The sequence below is a fragment of the Tamandua tetradactyla genome, chromosome 4 (assembly GCF_023851605.1).
Source record: "Tamandua tetradactyla isolate mTamTet1 chromosome 4, mTamTet1.pri, whole genome shotgun sequence".
NCBI lineage: Eukaryota > Metazoa > Chordata > Mammalia > Pilosa > Myrmecophagidae > Tamandua > Tamandua tetradactyla.
The window spans coordinates 79,087,851-79,110,215 of record NC_135330.1 but is presented as its reverse complement, the minus strand read 5'-3'; the positions used below and the strand labels follow the sequence as shown (position 1 = coordinate 79,110,215).

The 22,365-nt window shown below is 35.1% G+C and overlaps 1 protein-coding gene across 2 annotated transcripts in view; it reads right to left on the bottom strand.

Moving 5' to 3' along the window:
- The window catches only part of LYPLAL1 (lysophospholipase like 1), a 50,720-nt gene extending 28,785 nt beyond the window's left edge, over nt 1-21,935 (bottom strand). For both annotated transcript variants that reach the window (XM_077157869.1, XM_077157868.1), the window contains exons 1-2: nt 21,806-21,935; nt 17,398-17,497 (exon numbers count right to left, since the gene is read on the bottom strand). In XM_077157869.1, coding sequence (XP_077013984.1) covers nt 17,398-17,497; nt 21,806-21,899 — 194 coding nt within the window. In that variant the 5' untranslated portion in view covers nt 21,900-21,935. The remainder of the gene's footprint in view (nt 1-17,397; nt 17,498-21,805) is intronic.
- Between the last annotated feature and the right edge of the window lie 430 nt (nt 21,936-22,365).

Sequence of the window (22,365 nt, the reverse complement as noted above, 5' to 3'; positions counted from 1 at the left end):
ACAAACTCATGTCCAGATTATCTCCTAAAATATTTGTTTTCATTTTTATATTTAAGCCTTGAGTTTATCTGGAACTTATTTCATACATGGAATGACATAAGGATTCAAATTCATTTTCTTCCATTTGGATAGCCAATTATGCTTGCACAAGTCTCTCACAAAGGTGAAATTCTATCACTGATATATAATTAATAGTTGAGAATTATTTAGTCTATGTCAACCTGGGTTCTGTGAGAGAACATAAGAATAATTTATACACAACATATAAAATAAGTTGACTTTCCCCAAATGCATCTAAAACATCCAAAATGGTACTAGTTCTGTACCATGCTTAAGAAATTTGAGAAATCATTTTCTCTGTTTTGTGATTCAGGTAAAGAAAGGTTGAGAAAATCTCTATTTTGTTCCATTGATTTATCTTTTCCTGTGTTGCTATCACACTAACCATAATACAGGGGTTTTACAGTATGTTCTGAAACTGAACGGGGTAACATCTGCCACCCCACCACTGCCACCACTGGTCTCTTTTCTCATACTTGTCCTAGCCATTGGGCATCCATTCTTTATGTAGCTAAGAAATCCATCAAATATTGTAAACTGTAAAATAATTTCCTTAAATAACCTTAAAAATAATTTTGGGATTTTAATTATAATTACATTACTCACACATTATTGTCTGATAATTAGCATTTTATAGCATAAACTCGAGGGGAGGTCAGTTTTTCAGGGTCTGTCACATCCCGGTTCTCGTCTAAGGCTTTGCAGACGTCCTTCAGGCTCTCAGCTGAGGCAGCGAAGATGACCTGTACCAGCTCTCTCTACCAGGACTCCTATACTGACTTAACTCTCCCTTGTTCCCAGATACTCTCTGGGAACAGCTGCCTGGCTCAAGACAAGAAGATAAACTGGAATCAGAAAGGGAGAGAAGGCAGAAAGCACTCAAGCCTTGTGCTTCCCAGGATTCCTTCTGAGGATTAACTTTCTTCAAGTATGCTGAAAATGAAAGCAGGTGCTTTCCACATAGCATTAATGTCAAATTGTCAGAAAAAAAAAAAGGAAACCTAAAACTGCATTCAAATTATCACTAAAATCACAGTGAACTTCTGGATAAAAACTGAATATACAGCATTCATTTTAAAGCTTGAATTAGATTCTAACATTTTAAAATTCTCTATTTTTGTTGTATTCTATTTCTGTTGCATTCGGCTATATAAGTGTCTGTCTAAACACTTAAATAAGAATGATATCATAGGCTAAATTATTACTCATTCTGGGAACTCAGCCATTAATAGAAAAAAAGGACATTCACTTAACTTGTTTCCTTTGACAATGCCTTAATTAATCAGAGATAAATGCTCCATAGGGAAAGAATCTCAATTTACATATTTTTTTAATATGGTAGCTTTTTATTCTCTCAATCCTCTAAGAAAATAAAAACTCTGTTCAAAGGCGGTAACTGGAAAACCTTAATGAACAATAATTTAGAACTTTTTTATTTTAGCTGTATTGCTTTAATTAAAAGAAAACATACTTAAGAATTACTAATTTTCCTATGATGCTAGCGTAATCTTTAAATAAAGTATAAAAGTAAGATTGTTTTTTAAAACAGCTAAATGAACTGGCCCATGTGTTATACTCATTCACCTTTTTTTTCAAATAAATAACTTTATTAGCTGGTATAAAACAGCACAGACATTACCACAATAAACAACTATGTTTGGCAAACAACACATGAAGGCTCCTAAATAAACCAATCATACATTGGTAAAATATTAAGCTGGAATGAAGTGTTCAAGGTGAAAGAAAGATAAAGATTTGACATACAGCTTGATATCCAGTATATTTTTATCTGTGTTCCCTAAATAGCATGAAATCAAAAGATCATTCAGATAAACTTTAAGATACATAATCTGGTACTAGTCTTCCTCTCTGTTCGTATTTCATTTCACTTCTCCCATCATTCGCTAGGTTCCAGTCATAGTCATCTCTCTTTTTCAAAAATAAGACAAGCTCATTGTCTTATTTTAGGTGAGATTTTCTGTTATGGTACCCAAAAGGGCTTTGTATTTGATATCCCTCTGCCTAGAAGGCTTTTCGCCACAATTCTGCATCATAGCTTCCTACCGATCATTTAGATCTCAGTTCAAATGTCACCTCCTGAAGGAAGCCTTCCTTGACTCTCCAATTTAAAATATAGCTCCCTCCATCTTGCAATGTACACACATATTCTTTCTTTCTCCTTAACCTATTTAATTGTCTTAAAGCTTTTATCACTATTTGAAATTATTATATTTAAATTCCCTTTAACTTCCTAATTCTGTATGAGCTCCCTGAGAGCAGAGACTGTCTTTCCAGTGATATCCACAGTGCTTAGAATAAAGCCTAACAGATGGCAGATACTTAAAAAGCAATTGTTGAACGATGAATGTCAACAATTATTCGTGTCACCTGGGAATAATCTGTGTTAGCTAGAAATAACCGAAACGTCTAAAATCACTTTTTTTTTTGCTTTGAATATCTTGTGACTTTTAATTCATATAATATCCATTTATGATTTGTAGAAAATCTGTAAGTCACATTTTTCATTTGTTGCTTTCTTAAAAAAAATCATGTCTCTGAAAAAACAAGTTTTTACATACTACTAGATATTAAAATGTATATCTGAGATATGAAATAAGTATACTATTTCTATAAAATAGCTGATTTTAGCAAGGATCCTTACAAGATCACTTGTGGTATAGCTCTACTGGTATCAGAATTTCCTAAAATCTTACTTCAGATAGGAATCTTAGGTGATGGAGTAAAGAGAGGCCAATCTTTTACTATATCGAAATAAAAAAAGGGCCTAGTTTTTTTTGTTTTAGAATAAATGTCTAATGAAACCATAAATATACACTGTATGTGGAAAAAGTGAATCAAACAGTACAGGTACAAAGCAAATCTTATTACTTTTAGAATTTTTCAAAACACCAAGAGAAACTATATCATTGCATAAATTATAAATGGCTTATTAAAAATTATTATTTAAAAAATGGAAATTCTAGTACTATACTCAAAACAAGAAAACCTCCAATTGTCTTTACGGTACAGTTAAAGCAGTCTAGAAATAAAAATCTTTACTGAACACCTCAACTAACTATAGCCCAAATTAGCATAATGAAAAAATGAAGCAATATTTTCCATTTAAATCAATACAGCAAGCTAACTGCTCACTTTTACTTAATATAACCCTAACTTAGCTGACTAAAAACTTCTAGTAAATATGGTTGAGAAAAAGAATACCATATAGCTAAAACAGTAATTCACAATTTAATCAAGACATATTGATATGCTGTAATAGACCTCAAGTAGTAAACATAATAGACTACTGTTCACCTCTTAAGTTCTTTAAAATACACACGACTGTTGAAATGAAAAAAGTACAGCATGTTCAGTGGAGTTGTCAATGTATGTAAATGAAATACATATTGCCAACTATAATAGAGGAGGTGGTAAAGAGGTCCCTATGTGGTTGTAAGGCTCCTACATTTTAAGTAAAGAAAAACTAACTTTAAGTTGAAGGTAAAGGTTCAATATGAATATATTGTAATTCTCAGAGCAATTAGGGGGGATAAAAGATAAATTAAAAAGGAGTATTGGGTGCATGGGTGATTCAGTGGTAAAATGCTTGCCTTCCATGCAGGAGACCCAGGTTAGACTCCTACACCATGCAATATGCCCCCCCCCCAAAAAAAGGAGTATTAAAAATATTAAAATAACCCAAAATAAGGCAGAAGAGGTGACTAGAGCACAAAAAGCAGTAAATATAAATGCAAATATATCAATAATTACATTACATGTAATGTTAAGTCTGTATTTATCACTTAAAAGATAGAGATTGCCATATTGGTTAAAGAAAAAACAAAGTCCAACTACATGCTGTCTACAATAAAATGAAATACAATGACATACAATGTAAGATATTTTTCCCCTGAGTGAAATTATCAAAGGTTGTCTCAATAGCACAACTAAAGAAATCTTTCTTAACTGTAGGCACCAATAAGGAGAGAACCTGGGCTCTACAACAGGAGATACATAATCAAATGTCTGAGTAACAATAAATAAGAAATTATTGTCCAGAAAATTTCTTGCTTAATGAATTTGCAGTTCTGGTTTGAATGTTCCTTATTAAAGTTACCTTTGTGGGCACTGTATTTTGATAGGTATTACAGCTCGTACAATTAACAATAAGGGGGAAATGTAATCAAAATTAGCATTCTTTCTCTATATTGAACTTGAAGATTCCTTACAAAAGGAACCCTAGACTTCTCCTAATTTCAGTACTTAATTCCTCATTTTAACTTAAGTGTTCTTTCTAACTCAAAAGTTGTATTCTTTTTACCCCCATGCATGAGGGTAAAGCTGATGTTAAAACAGTTTGCAATTAAAAAAAGAAAAACAGTTGGCAATTAAAAAAGAATTAGAAATGCTTGAGAAATTTAAGAAAATTGTATTTTCATTAAGTTTTGCATATCTTTTGTTATGTCATATAGGTTCCCTTCTTTATTATTTCTTGATTAAAGAAAGGCTATGATAAAATGATTACTTCATTTACATTCACTAGTAGTAATTACATAGGAATTTGAATTTTGTCCTCTTTGGGTCTGTTCATTCCTGTGAATGATAGTACACTTAGGTGAGATGTTCTATTATGGTACCAAAGCCACCATTTGGTTCTCTTTAATCTTTGAGGGTTTTAATAAAAATTGCTCACTCAAAAAAAAAAAATCTATAGATAATGATATAATTAAAAGTAAAAGGCTGGATAAAGAAATGCCATGGATATCAATACTAAGCATAGGTAAGTTGATATATTCTATATTATTATCAAACACATTACATCTCAAGATATTACCAGAGCTTAAATAGCATTTCATGATAGAAGTAGCTATTAATGAGGAAGACAACAATCCTAAATGGGTACACACTTAAATAATGCAGCTTAAAAAGATATGAAGGGAAAACTGACAGAACCAAATAGACAAATAGTCCTACAGTTGGTGATTTTAATACCTATGCCTTAGTAAATTATCACCAAGCATATACAAAATTTGAATATTATCAGCTAACTTGAACTGCCATTGTCAACTAACTTGAACACAGACTGTATGCTAGGTCATAAAACAACTTCCAATGCATGTCAAAAGACTGAAATTGCACAGAATAGTTTCTCTGATAATAATGAAATGAAATTAGGTATCAGTATTTAAATAGCCCCAAATATCTGGAAATCAAATACATTACTTCTAAATAACCCACTGGGTAAAGAGGGTCACACAATTGTCTTTTTCACCTATGGTCAGAACAATATCATCCATCTCACATACTCTTCTTACACCGTGGCCTTGACACTTCTACCTCCCCTTGAATCTGAGTGGTATTCTGACTGCAGAGGAACCTGTGCTATGTAACTTGTGAGGCTAGATCTTAAGAGGCAATATAGTGTCCTCTGGATTCACTTTAGGACATTGCTCTTAGAACCCAATGTCCATATTATTAGGAAATAAAAGACACCAAATGATAAAGCCTCATTTAGGTGTTTCAGTGGAAAGACCAAAAAGAAAGTCTCAGCTAACAGCCAGCATTAACCACCCCATAGGACTGCACCTCCAGATGATTCCAGTTCTTAGTAGCAGAGTGCCGAGTCCCCCTACCTTCAGAGGTTCCAGATATGGTAGAACAGAAACAAGCCAGTATCAGCATGCCTTCTCTGAATTCTTGACCCACAAAAAAATCTATTTAAGATGGTTTGTTACACATAACTACAAATTGAAAATTTTTTACTACAAATTAAAAAAACTGACACAAAAAAATCAGAAAATCAGAATAACTCTAATTCTATTATGGAAATCATTATCAATAGTTTCACACAAGAAAACTCCAGATCCAGATTATTTCACTAGTGAATTTTATCAAACATTGAAGGATCAAATACAATACATTCTTCAGGTGAACAGAGAAGGGAACACTTACTAACAGAGGCCAGCATAACCCTGAAAACAAAACCTATCAAAGACATTACAAGAGAAGAAAATTACAAATCAACATTCCTCCTGAACACAGATACTAATATCCTCAATAAAATAACAGTAAAGTGGATTCAGCTATATATAAAAAAGACAATAATGCATTTTGAATAAATGTGGGGATTTATTCCAGGTATGTAAGAAAATCCATCAATGTAATTCACTATGCTAAAAAAAAAGAAACAAAAAAGATCATATGATTATTTCAAAAGATGCATTAAAACCTTAATGTAAATAACTCATGCTTCTACTTAGGATTAGATTAGTAAAAAATCTCCTCCATTTAATAAAACCTATAGCTAAAATACTTAACAATTTACTATTGAAGATTTTACACTGGAACGAGGGCTTCTCTCATCATTTCAATTCAACATTGAATTGAAACTGAAATATTCAATTGAAATTGAAACTGAAAGTTTAAAGAAGTGCAATAAAGCAAGACAATGAAATAAAGGGCATAAACATTGGAAAGGAAAAAGTAACACTTCCTTTATTCACAGATGATATATGGCTATTTATACAAAAAAAACTAAGGAATCTGCTACTAGAAATAATAAGGGATTTTGGAAGAACTTAGGATGCAAGAACAATATACAAAAATCACTGTATTTCTATGTACTAGCAACAAACAACTGGTAAAAAAATTTTTTAATCCACTTTCAATAACATGAAAAAAATAAAATAACTTGAGAATAAATTTAGCAAAAGATATGTAAGACTTCTACATGGAAAACTACAAATCACTGCTGAGAGAAATTAATGATTTAAATAAATGAGGAGACAAACCATGTGTATGGACTAGAAGACCTCAATTTTCTCCAAACTGAACTGTAGATTCCATGCAATCCTAATCAACATCCAAGCAGTTATTTTGTGAAATTGAAAAGCTGATTCTAAAATTTAATGGAAACGCAAAGAACCTAGAATGACTAAAAACTCTTGAAAAAGAATCATACCACCGGATTTAAAAACTTTCAGTAAATTTAAAAAAATAAACAAAAAAAAATTTTCAGTAAAGCTATAAAGCAATAAAATGTTTTTTTATTGACACCAGAACAAACAACTAGGTCAATGGAACAGAATACAGAGTCTAGTTATGAATATATAAAAATATATTCACAAAAATAGTTGTTCAAGAATATGTATATAGCAGCATCATTCATTATATGCCAAAACTGGAAGTAATTCAAATGTCAAATGTTCATAACAGGAGGATGGATAACAAAACCTGGGGCTATTCATACACTATAATAATTATTCAGAAATAAAAGAGGAATGAACAATTGATACATGCATCATAGATGAATCTCAAAAATACTACACTGAATGAAAGAAGACAGACACAAAAGATTAAATGATTCCATTTAATGGAAGTTCAAGAACAGGTAAAACAAAGCTATAGTGACAGATTTCAGAACATGGTAGCTTATGTGAGGTACGATTTGACTGCAAGGAGGCACAGAGAAATTTTCTGGGGTTATGGAAATGATTTCTATCTTAATTGCGGTAACTATACAGGTGCATATATTTAACAAAACTCAAACTACACATTTAAAATTTGTGTACATTTAACTACACATTTAAAATTCAATGTTAATTTTACCTCTAAAGAAGAATATTAAGGACTCTGTTCAGAATATGTTTCCAAAATTGTGAAGATGCAAGCCATCGACAGGGAGATTATATCTGAATTCATATATCCAAGAACAGTAAACTGTTTCCGAAAAATACAAAGAACTCCAACAATCAATAAGGAACAGACAGAAAACTAAACAAAAACATGGACTAATTACTCGGATGGGCATTTCTGTCGAAGAAATTAACAGCCAATAAACCTATGCAATGGTACTCAACATCATTAGCATTAGAGATAAACAAATTACAAGTACAATGAAATAACACTATATACCCACTGGAGTGACTAAAATTAAAAAGACTGAATATGAAGTGTTCATTCATGAGGCTACAAAACAAATGGAACTCTCGAACACTGCTGGTAAGAACAACTGCTGTTATAACCACTCTGGAAGTATGTTTGGGCATTAGATACCAAAGCTAATAAAGGTTAACATATAACTTTCCTATAACCTAGCAATTCCACTTAGAGAAGTGAATGCATATAGAACAAAAGGCATGTATGAGAATGAGCATAGCAGCACACTCAAAATACCAAAATAGCCAAAAACTTCAGAGAACCTAAATACCAATAAACAATAAAATGAACCAATGAATCACAGTATATTCATAGAATGAATCACTACATAACAAAGAATAAACTACTACTGTACATAACAGGGATAAATTCAGAAAAGATGTGGTTTTTGGTTCTTAATACCAAAAGAACCTAGTCGGAAAAGAGAACATCCAGAAAGAGATGCTAACAATAATATATATATTCATGCCTTCTAAACCAAAAATGAGCAATCTATGAGATATGTGCTAACATTTGTAAATAAGATGACTGACATCAAGTTTTTTATTTTTGTAAATCTATTTAAAATCTTTGCTCATTTCATAGTTTTATAACATAAAGTTTGTAAAAACTTACGCAAATACTAGTAATTTTTATAACTGATGAACAAAGGAAGCAAGAAAAAAGAGTACATAGGTTATGATTTCATTTATACCAAGTTCAAGAACAGGTAAAGCCTATTTATAGTGGTAGTAGTCACAGTAGCCATACCCCTGAGGGGCTCTGTTGTGGCAATATGACTGTGAAGGGCATAGGGGAGTCTTATGGGATGCTGGTACGGTTTTACACCTTCATTAAAACGGCGCTAACATAGGAAAATATATATATATATAGCCATATGTATGTAATAACTCAGCAAAGTGTAAAAAATGAGAAGAAAAACATTAAGAAAGGCATAGTATTTTCTGCCATCCATATCTCCAATCATTACAAATCATTGCCCTTGCTATATGTTTCCATAGGATCCTAGGCATAATTCTACTGTGGAATTATGATAACATAAAATTTTTCATTTATTTGTCTAACATTTTCATTTGATTAGTTATGGTGTATGAAACACATTTGGAGGAATTTATGCCTGTATAATAATCTTATGTCTTTTCTGTCACTAAGCTATAGGTTCAAATCTATTTATTTTTCTCTGCTGCAGACCCAACCACCCAAAGGCAAGGAACTCTTTAGTGCAATTAAATTTACAGTATCTAGAGGCAGCTCTGTATATGTATAAAATAGGAAGTTCTGCCTACTTTTTTTTGCTTTTAGTTGATGTCCATTGGTGGATAACTCAGTTCACTGCTCATAATTCAAAAAGTACTCTCACTTGCCTAAAAGAGAGAGTAGAATTATGATGCCTACTTCAAGTTGTGCTTCAAGTGCATCTTTTTTTAATCCTTAGGTGCATGGTCCAGGAATCTAATTCGAGTGCATCTTGAAAGGCTTTTTTTTTTTCTATTTCCAACTGGGTATTGCCAAATTCCAATTCACAATCTGCTTTGGCATTTCTTTTCATTTCCATAAATATCTAGCTTGGGCAAAGGTACACAACAGCAAGCACCATTTTAATCATGGAAGACTAGAAACATTCTACAACAAAACTATAATTAATTAACAAGCCATTTAATCCAGCACACCATCTAATGATGGCAACAATGGAAAGATTTAAAGTGATGGCAACAATGGAAAAATTTAAAAAGCAAAATAATTTCAGTATGCCCTGGTATAAATAACATATATTCCAAGAAATATTCATAGAGCAGAAAAACTTGGAGTTCAAAAACTGATGAAAGAGGGTGGGCCACAGTGCCTCAGCAGGCAGAGTTCTCATTTGCCATGCTGGAGACCCAGGTTCAATTCCTGGCACTTGCCCATGCAGAAAAAAAAAAAAAAAAAAAACTGATGAAAGAAAAGCAGGAAAGATAATAATACAGGTATACCTCAGAGACATTGTGTGTTCACTTTTAGACCACTGCAATAAACTAAATATTGCAATAAAGCAAGTCACACAAAGTTTTTGGTTTCCCAGAGCATATTAAAGTAATGCTTATACTATACTGTAGTCTATTAAGCATGTGATAGTATTACAACTAAAAAACAATGTACATATCTTAATTTAAAAATACTTTATTGTAAAAAAATGCTAAACATCATCTGAGACTACAGTGAGTCGCAATCTTTTTTTTAATTTATTTTTATTTATTTATTTTTTTTAGTCATAATTTTTTTGCTAATGAAACATGTCCAGTGATAATAGCTGCTGACTGATCAGGCTGATGTCTGCTGAAGGTTGGGGTGGCTGGGACAATTTAAAAAAATAAAACAAGGTTTGCCGTAACAATATATTAACTCTTTCTTTCACAAAAAATTTCTCTGTAGCATGCAATGCTATTCTACAGCACTTTACCTACAGTACAACTTCTTTTAAAATTGGAGTCAGGCCCCTCAAACCCTGCTGCTGCTTTATCAGGTAAGTTTATGTAATATTCTAAACCCTATGTTGTCATTTCAATGTTCACAGCATCTCCACCAGAGTAAATTCCATCTCAAGAAACCACTCTTTGTTCATCCACAAGAAGCAACTCCTCATCCATTAAAGCTTTATCATGAGATCACAGCAAGTCAGTCTCCACTGCTAATTCTAGTTCTCTTGCTATTTCTGTCACATCTGTAGTTACTTCCTCCACTGAAACCTTGAGCCAAACTTGTGTTAATATTGATATTTTGATCTCTATGAAGTAAATCCTTTCAGAAAGTTTTCAGCTTACTTTGACTAGACCCATATGAGGAATCACTTTTTTTGAAATCTGTAGCCTTACATAATGTATTTCTTAAATAAAACTTGAAAGTCAAAATTACTCCTTGACCCATGGACTGCAGAATAGATATTGTGTTTGGAGGCATAAAAGTATTCATCTCGTTGTATATCTCCATCAGACCTGTTGGGTGACCAGGTGCATTGTCAATGAATAGTAGTATTTTGAAAGATTTCTGAGTAATAGTCTCAATTGCAGTATTAAAATATGCAGTAAGCCTTGCTGTGAACAGATGTGCTGTACTGTCCAGGCTGTACTGTTCTATTTATAGAGCACAAGCATGGTAGATTTAGCGTAATTCCTAAGGGCCCTAGGATTTTTAGATAGTAAATGAGCACTGGCTTCAACTTAAAGTCACAGGCTGCATTAGACCCTAACAAGAGAGCCAGCTGTCCTTTGAAAGCTTTGAAGCCAGGTACTGACTTCTCCTCTCTAGCTATGAAAGTCCTAGATGGCATTTTCTTCCAACAGAAGGTTGTTTCATCTATATTGAAAAATTGCTATCTAGTGTAGTCACCTTCAATAATTATCTTAGCTGTATCTTTTGGATAACTTGGTGCATGACTTTCACATCATGGAGATGGCTTCATTCTTTCAACTTCAGGAGTCATCCTGATAGCTTCAAACTTCTGCAGCTTCTTCACCTCTCTCAGCCTTAAGAGAATTGAAAAGAGTTAGGGTCTTGCTCTGGATTAGGCTTTGGCTTAAGGGAATATTGTAGCCTGACTTTCTATCCAGATCACTAAAACTTTCTTCCTATCAACAATAACACTGTTTCGTTTTCTTATCATTTGCGTGTTCACTGGAATAACACTTTAAAAAAGTTTTTTTTTTTATGCTGTATGATGGGGTCACATTTCCTCTTTTTCCATGTGAGTTACCTGGTTTTTGCAGCACCATCTGTTGAACATTTTGTTTGTCTGTTTTGCTTGTTTTTTTGGGAAGTACATGGACTGTAAATTGAACCCAGGTCTCCTGCATGGCAGGCGAGATTCACTAAACTACCCTTGCATCTCCTGGAATAACACTTTCAATTTCCTTCAAGAACTGTTCCTTTGCATACATAACATGGCCATTTGTTTGGCACAAGAGGCCTAGCTTTTGGTTTATCTCAATATGCCTTCCTTACTAAGCTTAATCATTTTTAGCTTTTGATTTAAAGTGAGAGATATATGACTCTTCCTTTCACTTGAGCACTTAGAGGTCATTGTAGAGTTATTAATTGGTCTAATTTCAATATTGTTGCATTTCAGAAATAGAGGTTCAAGAAGAGAGCTGGAGAACAGCCAGTCCCCAAACAAGATTTATTAAGTCTGCTGTCTTAATATGGTCACCGTTCGTGACACCCCAAAACAATTACAACAGTAACATCAAAGACCATCGATCACAGATCATAACAGATACAATAATAATGCAAACGTTTGATATGCTGTGAAAATTACCAAAACGTGACAAGTATGCAAAGTGAGCACATGCTGTTGGAAAAATGGTACTGAAAGACATGCTTGATGCAGGGTTGCCACAAATCTTCAATTTGTAAAAAAACACTCTATCTGTGAAGCACAATAAAATGAAGTGCAATAACATTAACTTTCATCAAGTGAAAAACTGAAAACGTTAAAGAGTGAGTGAAGCTATGCATATACCTAGCACAAAACTCCTTCCAACGCTATCCAAAACAGAACAAGTGGGGTAGATTACACAGGAGTCTTTCTATTTGTAACAGAAGAAACACTATTACAATAGATGGCAGTAGCCATCCTTATGTCCCCAAATTAAATGACATTATGCTACAAAAGCAAGGTCAATGAATCTATGACTAAATGACTTACCTAAATAGAATGAACTGTCTGGACCATCAATCATAGATCTTGAAACAGCAGAGTATAGTATGAATGCCAGATTATTCTAATAAAATACTATCAAATAGCATTTTTTTTTTTGCACAGGCAGACACCAGGAACTGAACCTGGGTCTCCAGCATGGCAGGCAAGACCTCTCCTGCTGACACACCACGGCCCGCCCCAAACAGCCTTTTGAAGTTTGGAATATACACTTAATTTGAACCCACATTTGTAAAAATTAATGTATTAATTAATAAGAAAACATTAAAGACAAAGATAGGAAAACATATTTAACAGGGGTCACTATTTTTAATACTTGTGATGTGATCAAGTTTTCACTTTTGGTTAGCAAAGTGAAAAAAGTTTACAAAACTTTGTTACTCTAGGCAAAGTTTCTATTAATTCTGCTTATATTAAAGTGCCAATAAATTATAAAATTTTGGCATTTGGACTGGACTGACTGAATCACCCTAAGAAAGCATAAATGAATAAGACCAGATTGTGAGTAGGAGTTACAGAAGTAACTACAAACATAATTTAATGAAAAAAAACACTGTAGGACAAAAGATTGTCTAAAATTATGAAAACACTACAACTATATTACATTTAATTTACCATGAGACTAAGGAAGCATTATCACTAACTTCAATATGACAAGTGGACTAGAATGTTATTGTTTGAGTTTGTAAACACTATCAGCCTAGTATCTAGCCACTTCAGCATAATTCTTTCATTGCCTACATATTAAAATACAAATAATAATCTTGAAAAATGTTAAAACACAAAGAAAAGAGCATGTACTAAGATTGCAATGAAATGTAAACTAAACTAAGACTGCAAAACAGTCAACTGAGATGTGTTTATATTTGAAAATTAAAATATTTTAGATCTTGTAGTTTTGAATTACGTCTAAAAGGAAGCTTCCATTGCTCTAAGGGTCGGATACATCTGCAATGAAAACAGGTGATTTCTGCACTATTCACAAAAAAAGAAAAATAATTTCACAATAATTTTGAAATGTATTTTGTAATAAAATGCAGTATAAGTCAATCTGCTTTTTATACTATTCATAAGATCCTTTAGCACACTTGCAAAGTGTTAAGTTTTACAGGTATCGGGAGTTCTTTATCAATATCTGATGTCTAACATAGAAAAGGACCACTGAAATACAGTTGCCCTACAGATTGTACTACTTGATGAACATTTATCACAAAATAATTATACTACCAGATATTTCTGGTAGTTTTAAAACCAATAAACAATTTTTTACAAACATTACCCGTATATTAGCAGCAACAAAATACAGCTGGCATTAAACGTTTAAATACATGTTTTATTCCACTGTTTTATTTGATGTTTCTTACAAAAGATGGGGTCTGAAATGTAATATTACACAAGGTGAATCCTATTTATAGTTTAAGAAAATTATTGTTCTGAGTATTTGAGAAGCTACTATGTTCCTGGATAGGTAACTGCAAATTTTAATTGTAAGGATTAATTTTTCCTTATTTCTAGGAATTAGTAGAACCAATGAAACCAGGGAAGCTAAATATTACAACTCCATGCCCAAAAGGATAAGCATGAGAATAGAAAGGCTTTTGAAGGAATATGGGATTTTGCTTTTAATGCTTCTGACCCAGAGCAATTAAGTCTAAAAATAAAGGAAATTTAGTATATAAAGTTCTGCTTTTATGCACAATTTCAACTTCATCTTGTATTGATTCAAAAACACTGATCCCCTTCAGACTTCACTTCTTCATTTCTCTGAAATATAAACAGCTGAGCATAAATACTACAAAACTTTTATTTTCCTAAAGGAGACCCAAGCACTGACATTTTGAACTGGGTAACTCTTTGTCATGGGGGACTGTTTCATGCAGTATAGGACTTAAGTAGCAGCATCCTTGGCAGCTACCTACTTGATGCCATGGGGAGCCTCTAACCCTTACCAATTATGATACCAAAGTTGTCTTCAGATATTGCCAAATATCTCTGAGAGATGAAATTATCCCTGGCTGAGAACCAATGATTTAAAGGTTCCCCTCATTAAAAGAAAACAAAAAATATTCCAAATACAAATGATAATTTGATCTACAACAGTGGTTCCCAACATAGTGAATAAGAACTCCTTTTTAAGGCCAAAATCCACACTATCTAAAACAGTAGGCCCAACCACATATGGCTACTGAACACTTTGATATGTAGCTAGTACAACTGAGGTACTGAATTTTGAATTTAATTAGCATCCAAATTAAGATATGCTGTACATGTATAAAAGACATATCAGATTGCAAACTTTAGCATGAATGAAAGAATATAAAATTTCCCCTTAATAATTTTGAATGATAATATTTGGATATACTCAATTAAATAAAATATATTATTTTATTTTATTTATTATTTAATTTTACCTGTTTCTTTTTTGAATGTAGTTCCTAAGAAGTTGAAATTATGTATTTGGCACATATATTTCTATTGGTCAGCATGGTCTCAAATGTTTGATGATCTGCCCAAATATTTACTAACTATGTGTTTTAGTTTGTTAAAGCTGCTGGAATACAATATACCAGAAATGGAATAGTTTTAAAAAGAGAATTTATTACATTGCAAGTTTATAGCTCTAAGCCTATAAAAATGTCCAAATCCAGATAAAGACTGCTGCTTTCTATAGAATGGAGCTCGAAGGATATTGAGGAATGACGAGAAAGAGACAGGATCGGGGGTCTGAAGATCAGCGATAATAGACAACAGACCACTTTATTCTTAACCAGATCCAGCCTATATACTGCAGGGTGACAAAAGGCATGTATGCATTTCCAGAGGGAACAGAAATTTTTCAGTGCTCTCTTCCTTCACACTTAACATAACCATTTGGGGTAAACATTCTCTTCCTCCTAGACTGTTATACATTAACAATCTCCATCGTTTACTGCCGCCGCCACCCTGATGCCAGCTGCTCCCCACAAATTCTGTGGGTCTTGTGTTAACCCTTGCTCCTACATTTCCCCCTTTTTATTTTAGTAGCTGAGGTGACTGTGCCTGTCTTAGGTTGCCCTTAAGCTCTGAAGGAAGGGTCTTACCTGTTATTGGCTACCAGTCAACCTCTCTGACTTTTAACATTTGTTGTTTAACAAAGCTGAGGAGGAAGAGAAAGAGTATAAACAGCACCAAATCTAAGCCTATAGTAGTCAAAAAATGATGTGATTTCCACCAGTAAATAAGATTAAGATTTCTTTTCTAGCTCTTGGGTAAGTGATTGTATAACATCATCTCCATAGGCTATATGTAAATTATTCTGAGATAATTCTAATACCTTTTTTTGTAATTCTAAGATATCAAGACTTAAACTATCCAAATGCCCCAAAAGATGTCTCTTTACCTTTTCCCATTCTATTTCAGATTGATTATATCTTAAAGGGGTAATACAAAAATTACACATTTAATTTAAATTTTTTAGGAAATTAAAATGTGATGCCAGCTGCTCCCCACAAATTCTGCGGATCTTGTTTTAACCCTTGTTCCTGCAAAAGATATCTTGGTTCCAGGAAGGCTGAAGGGTTGGGAACACCTCTGAAGGCACACAACTGGCATCTGCTGGGGTCTCTGGCTTCATGTTTCAAAGGACCTCTCAGGGGTATTTTCTTTCTGTATCTCCAAAAGTCTCTGGCTATATGGGTTCCAAAATGGTTACCTCTCAAAGGACTCCAGTAAGTGACCCCAATTGAATGGGTGGGGACACATCTCCATAGAAGCCACCAAATCAGAAAGTGCCACCCACAATAGGGTGAGTCACAACTCCATGGAAACAATAAAAAAGATCCTACCCAGCAATGCTGAATGAGGATTAAAGAACACGGCTGTTCTGGGCACACACAGTTTTAAACCAGCGTACTATGAAAGTATATAAAAACAAAAATTATCATGAATTCAGTGAACATTTAAATAAGTTTATATTTTACCAACACCATCACCCACAAATAATGTTTAGTGCTTATGGAGATTCTTGGAGCACCCGAAATATGTGATTCAAAGTTTGAGAAACACTGGTTGGAATTCATACAATTGGTGATACCATGAAATTCAGATGCTCAAAAATATAAATTTCTATTATCATGTTCCTAATGGTTTTCCATTTGATTTAGCAGACAATTATATTTATATTTAACCTGAAATGCACTTATCTTTCTCATTCCCAAAGGAATACCACTATCTTTCTCCCTCCAAACTTCTGTAACCCTAAAAGTCAATAGCAAATAAGTTCTCTTGACATTTTCAAAGACATTCAATTTACAGCACAAAAATAACCCATCAGCTAATAGGTGTTCTTTTATGTGTACTACTAAACTATTAAACTCTTCCAAAATTATATTAACATAATAACTTAGAATATTAAATTTTACATTATAATTTTTTCCCTACCTCTTATTTTGCTTACACACGAAATATTTGCAATACCCTATTTAAATCATGCATCCAGATTTTGGAAAAAAAAAATTTTTTTAAAAATACTTTAAGTACAGAATTAAATGCAGAGAACATGAGATAATTTATACAACACTTTTTAAAAACAAGCAGCACAGAAATAAAGAGCAATTTCTAAAAAGAAAGTCAAAACCAAAGTTGTATTAACATCTATCTGGTACATCCATTTATATATATTTTAAGCCACAGAATTACACTGAACAGTGACATAAATTACTGCATACCTGGAAGGAGCTGTTGGGTAAATAACTTTTATGTGTTGGAATGCTAAATCTTGATGTGAAACCTGCTTGATCCAATTTCTCAATCCTTGTCCAGAGTCACCTGGTGAATAAGAAATTCTAGATTAAGATAAACATTTTAACAATATGATAACTTCAAAAGAAGTTTGTATTTCATGTCACACAGAGGCTGAACCAAGGGATTAAAAACATTCTTCATGTATAAAAATAAATGTACAGAAATCAATTATCAATATGAACTAAGCTAGCAATAATTTTTATTTTACTCCTGGTATCACCATTGATCACTTTGAAGACCTTGTGTAAGCATGGGTTTTAATTTCCTCATTTATTAAAAGAGTATAATAGAAACAAATAAATAAATAAAGTAAATTTACTACAGGGGTTTCTCCTTACCAAAAAATGTCTTACTATATCTGACTTTGAACATCGTCATTTATCTTACTTTTAGAAATAAAATCCTAAAGTGATTATTAAGCTTTTGAAGTTGGAACAAACTAAAACAATTTGCGTGGTCAAAACAATAACAATCCTTCAAAGGACATAAGCAGCATATTTCTATTTTTAACTTAAATAAATCTGAATTTTAGTTTGATAACATTTTTTCATGGCCTAAAATAATGACTCTATACTGAGGCTGCCAGTAAACTAATCACAACTCATGCAAGTATTAACGTATGTATATTTGCACAGAGAAGGAAGGAAATTAGAAGTCCATCTTACGTAGTCCTGAATGGAAATTTTAATAGATGGAATGCAACTACTTCCCCTTATCTCATAGCAGAGTTTGAAGAACTTTCCACCATGAAGAATCTTAATAGAAGGAAAGCAGGATGGCATTTTCTAAGAACTAAAAGGTAAAGAATGAGAACAGCAATGAATACAAGATGAGCCTGGAAGGAGAGCTCTGTAGAGACCTGACAACTCCTAAGAGCGAGGAAAAGTAACTGAGGTACTTTTAGCAGAAAGGTGACATGATTCAAAAGGTTCACTCTGGAAACTGTGAAACTGAACTTAATGGGGACAAAAGTTGATGTGGGGATAACAGTTAGAAGGGTACTGTTTAACAGATGCTGAGACAAGGATGCTAGCACCCTAGTAGAAAGAAACAGAGATATTAGAAGTACCTAGGAGATAAAACCGATAGACACTGGCAACTGTTTAGTTTTGAGGAGTCACTCAATGATGACTCCTACGTTTTAGGTCAGAGCAACTGGGTGTACCATAGTACCACACACTCAGACAACTTCTACCAATAGGTTGTACAAGCTGAGCATAGGTATCTGTTTCTAATGTATGCAAGGTTATATACAGCAGTTGAGCAAATTATGGCCAACTGGATGGCAAAATCCAGCCTGAGGCCCTTAAAGGCCTAAGTTAAGAAGAGATTTTACATTTTTAAAGAGAAAGAAAAAATGATAGCGAGACGGAGAGGGAAGGAGTAAGGGAAGGAAAAAAAAGAGGGGAGAAAGGGTTAAAGAAAAACCCTTACAAACGCTAAGATGCTTACTATTTGGCCCTTGAAAGAAAAAGTTTGCCAAACCCTGCCCTATACTACTGGGACCCCCAAACCCTCTTGTATCTCCTCTCCCACTCCTCTCTCCCTGCTCTCACTCCAGGCACACTAGTCTTACTTGAATGTTTCAGGGAACCTAATTAAGTCTTTGCCCTGGCTTTCTCCTGTCTGAAAGTCTAACCCAATATCCACAGAATTTGCTCATTTAAGTCTAGCTATTTAAGTATCAGCTGCACAGTGGGGCCTGTTCTGACCACGTTATTCAAAACTGCAACCCCCAATCTTTCCCACTTTCCTTATCTTGTTTTCCTTTTTCGCATAGCACTTACCACCTGCTCCCATATAGTCTATATAACTTATTTTCCCCGCTACAATGTAAGGTCGATGAGAGCAAAGATTTTTGTTTGATTTGTTTATCACTATATTCCTATAGAATAGAACCGTATTGTATACAAAGCACTCATTTAATATCTATTTCTTGAATGGATGAATGAATGAATACTAGGCAGCTGGATAAACATGTTTAGAGCTCAAAGGGGAGATTTAAACTGGAGACACACATTTATGTCACCTGTCTAAAGGTAAAAACAGAATCTGTGGACTTATATAAGGAGGTGGGGAGAGGGGAGAAAACAGTACTGTGGGAAGAGAAGAGGGCCTAGGACCAAATTTCAAGAAATTCCATCATTAATGACTAGGTAGAGGAGGAAGAGTTTGCAATAGGGACAAGAAGAAACAAATAAAGGTGAAAAAAAGAACCAGAACAGTATTTCAAGGAGAATGCTGAATGCTGCTGAAGCTCAAATAAGAGGAAGATTGTAAAATATCCATTACATTTAGCGACACAGAGGTTACCGGTGACTAAAAAGCCAACTCAGTCATCTCGCTGAGACTTACTATGCCAGAGAGCACACAAGACAGTGGAGAGAAACCAGAAACAAGACATGCATGGTTTGGGTCTTCACAAATTAGGTAATTACAAGTAAAATGAATAAAAGAAGAGCCATAGAACCCTAAGGAAGAAACGGTTAAATGAAGCTGATTAAACTATATTTTTATTCTCCTAAAAGAAGGTATTTCTTTGGTATTTTAATGGTAGATAAGGCTCAAGTTAATTTGGCTGAAACTTACAATCCCACTTGCTCTTCTATGGCTGCTATATTCTAGATGCCATCGACCTTTAAGACTGAAAAGCCCTCTCTAAAGGTATCCTTTTCAACCATGGAAAGTAAAATAACATCCATCCACTTACAAACACCACTTTTTAAAAAGCCCAATCTTTAATTGCAGGATATGGTAAAACTGTTATAATTTTGTTTGCCCATATTCTGACTACTAGAAGCCAAACATCTCCTATTAACCACATATAAAAAAAAGTCAAATGTAAAGTTATTTGTCTCTACTCTGGAGTATTATTTATTTCATTTGAGACCTAAATATATAGGATTAACATTATCCTTGCATAACTGGCAGAATCCTTTGGATAAATTCCTTTCTTCAGAACACAAAGAGGAAAAAAATACACAAGCACACCGCATTCTGGGTGTCACGAGATACAGTTACAGGTCACAAAAATGTCAGTCATTTTTGGCCCAAATTGAAAAGAAAAATTCAGTCGCCTTAAGCAAAGTACTCCAGGAAAAGAAGGAGCAAAAGTCTAGTTCTTCCTAAAGATACGATTGCCCTAACTTATTAATGACAAGAGACTTGGTATCTGGGAGTTTCTGGGGGTTCACAAATGAACCTACTGAGGGGCCCTGACGCCCAATGTCCCAGCTGTACAGGTGGCGGCGGTCATTCTACACATCTCAGTCACCACACGCTTTAAGCCTACACCACTCTCAAAGACCACTTTCTCCATAAAATCTTTTGCTCTCCATCTTCCAAATACTTCAGTACTGCCTAGCCACAACACTTTCTTTTCCTTTTAACAATTCATCTGGCGGCAAATGATGCGCCATCCCGTGCTCTCCCGTCCCTGCTGACTCAACCTGCTAACGGAACTGTTTGTAACTTCAGGCAGGCCCTCGGAGGACACCCACCGCGTCTTATTCCTTCCACGACCATTTCCTGAGACGTTAACCTGGACCGAACACTAGGGAAAGGACGAGTAGAAGCAGGGCCCTTGCCTCGCGGGGCTCAGTCCAGCAAGGCGGACACACACCAGTAACTACGGCGAGGAGGAGACCTGCTACCGCGGGGCACGCCGGCAAAGGCACATACTGGAACAACAGCTGCCCCAGGGACTTCACCGAATTTGTGCTAAATCGTTAGACTTAATGACTACCATGGGCAAGAGAAGGAAGAGGGAAGGGGGGGGGGGGGAAGGACGGGGAGAAAGGCACGCCAGCCCTGACGCGGCCCCACAGAGACGATAAATACCACCTAACTGTGGAACAAGCAATGGCAGATACGCCAATGCACGTGAAAACTCACATCACGAGTAGCTGACCCTAATGAACACGAAATACTTCATTGGCTTCTAGAAGAAGACTTACCTTGCTAATCTGCTCTGTTTAAATTTGGGGGGAGAGGAACGGAGGGTGGCAAGGTTTGCCCTGGAGAGCTGAGAGCCGATGGGGGGGGGGGGGGCGGGCGGGTTGGCTGAGAGTGGCTGGAGATACGGGCCGAAAGCGAGATGCTGGGACGATGACGGAGAGAAAGAAGGAGGAAGGCACGAGGGGAAAGCTGGGGCAGGGCACGAAGCACGCGTGTACACACTTAAGAGGCCTGGTCGCCTTGGGCTCTGAAGCCGCCGGGCTCCATGTGGGCCCGGGGCCTCCTCCTCTGGGAAAAACAGTAAGAACTGGGGGTGGGGGGTGGGGAGGGCACGGTTCCCAAGCTGCAGAAAACCAGGACGTAAAATGAATCCACCTGAGCCATGCAGGAAGATCAGAGAGGCGCTATGCCTTCCAGCCGGCGCCACAATACACCGCTGCAGTAGGACTGAACGCGACGCAGCCGCCATCGCCGCGGCCACCGCGAGTGCACGCACGCAGGTACGCAGGCGCCGCGCGGGGACGCGGCCGGGGCGCGCATGCGCAGCCGGCGCTGCCCCCCGCTCAGAACCCCTTCAAGGGTTGAAGTGAGTTCTTGAGGTCATGGCTTAAGGTCGTCTTGCAGTACTGAGGTGAGGCGTTGACTTCGGAAGGTCAGGATGTGTTTAGACATTCGCCATTCGCAGAATTTGTGTTTGTTTATAAGGCAACTAGTCCAGTTAAATATTTTACTAAATTATGGAACATAAAAGTGATAGTATTTCTCAGGTCATGAAATTTTTGTCTTCGATTGTACCCTATAAAATATACTCAAATACTTTGGAAATTTGGAGGTCACTGTTCAATGACTTTTTCATTTAATCCCACAATTTAAAAACTGTAACCAGGACCATGATTCCCTTACGTCATCTTATTATTTATTAATCTGCACATGGT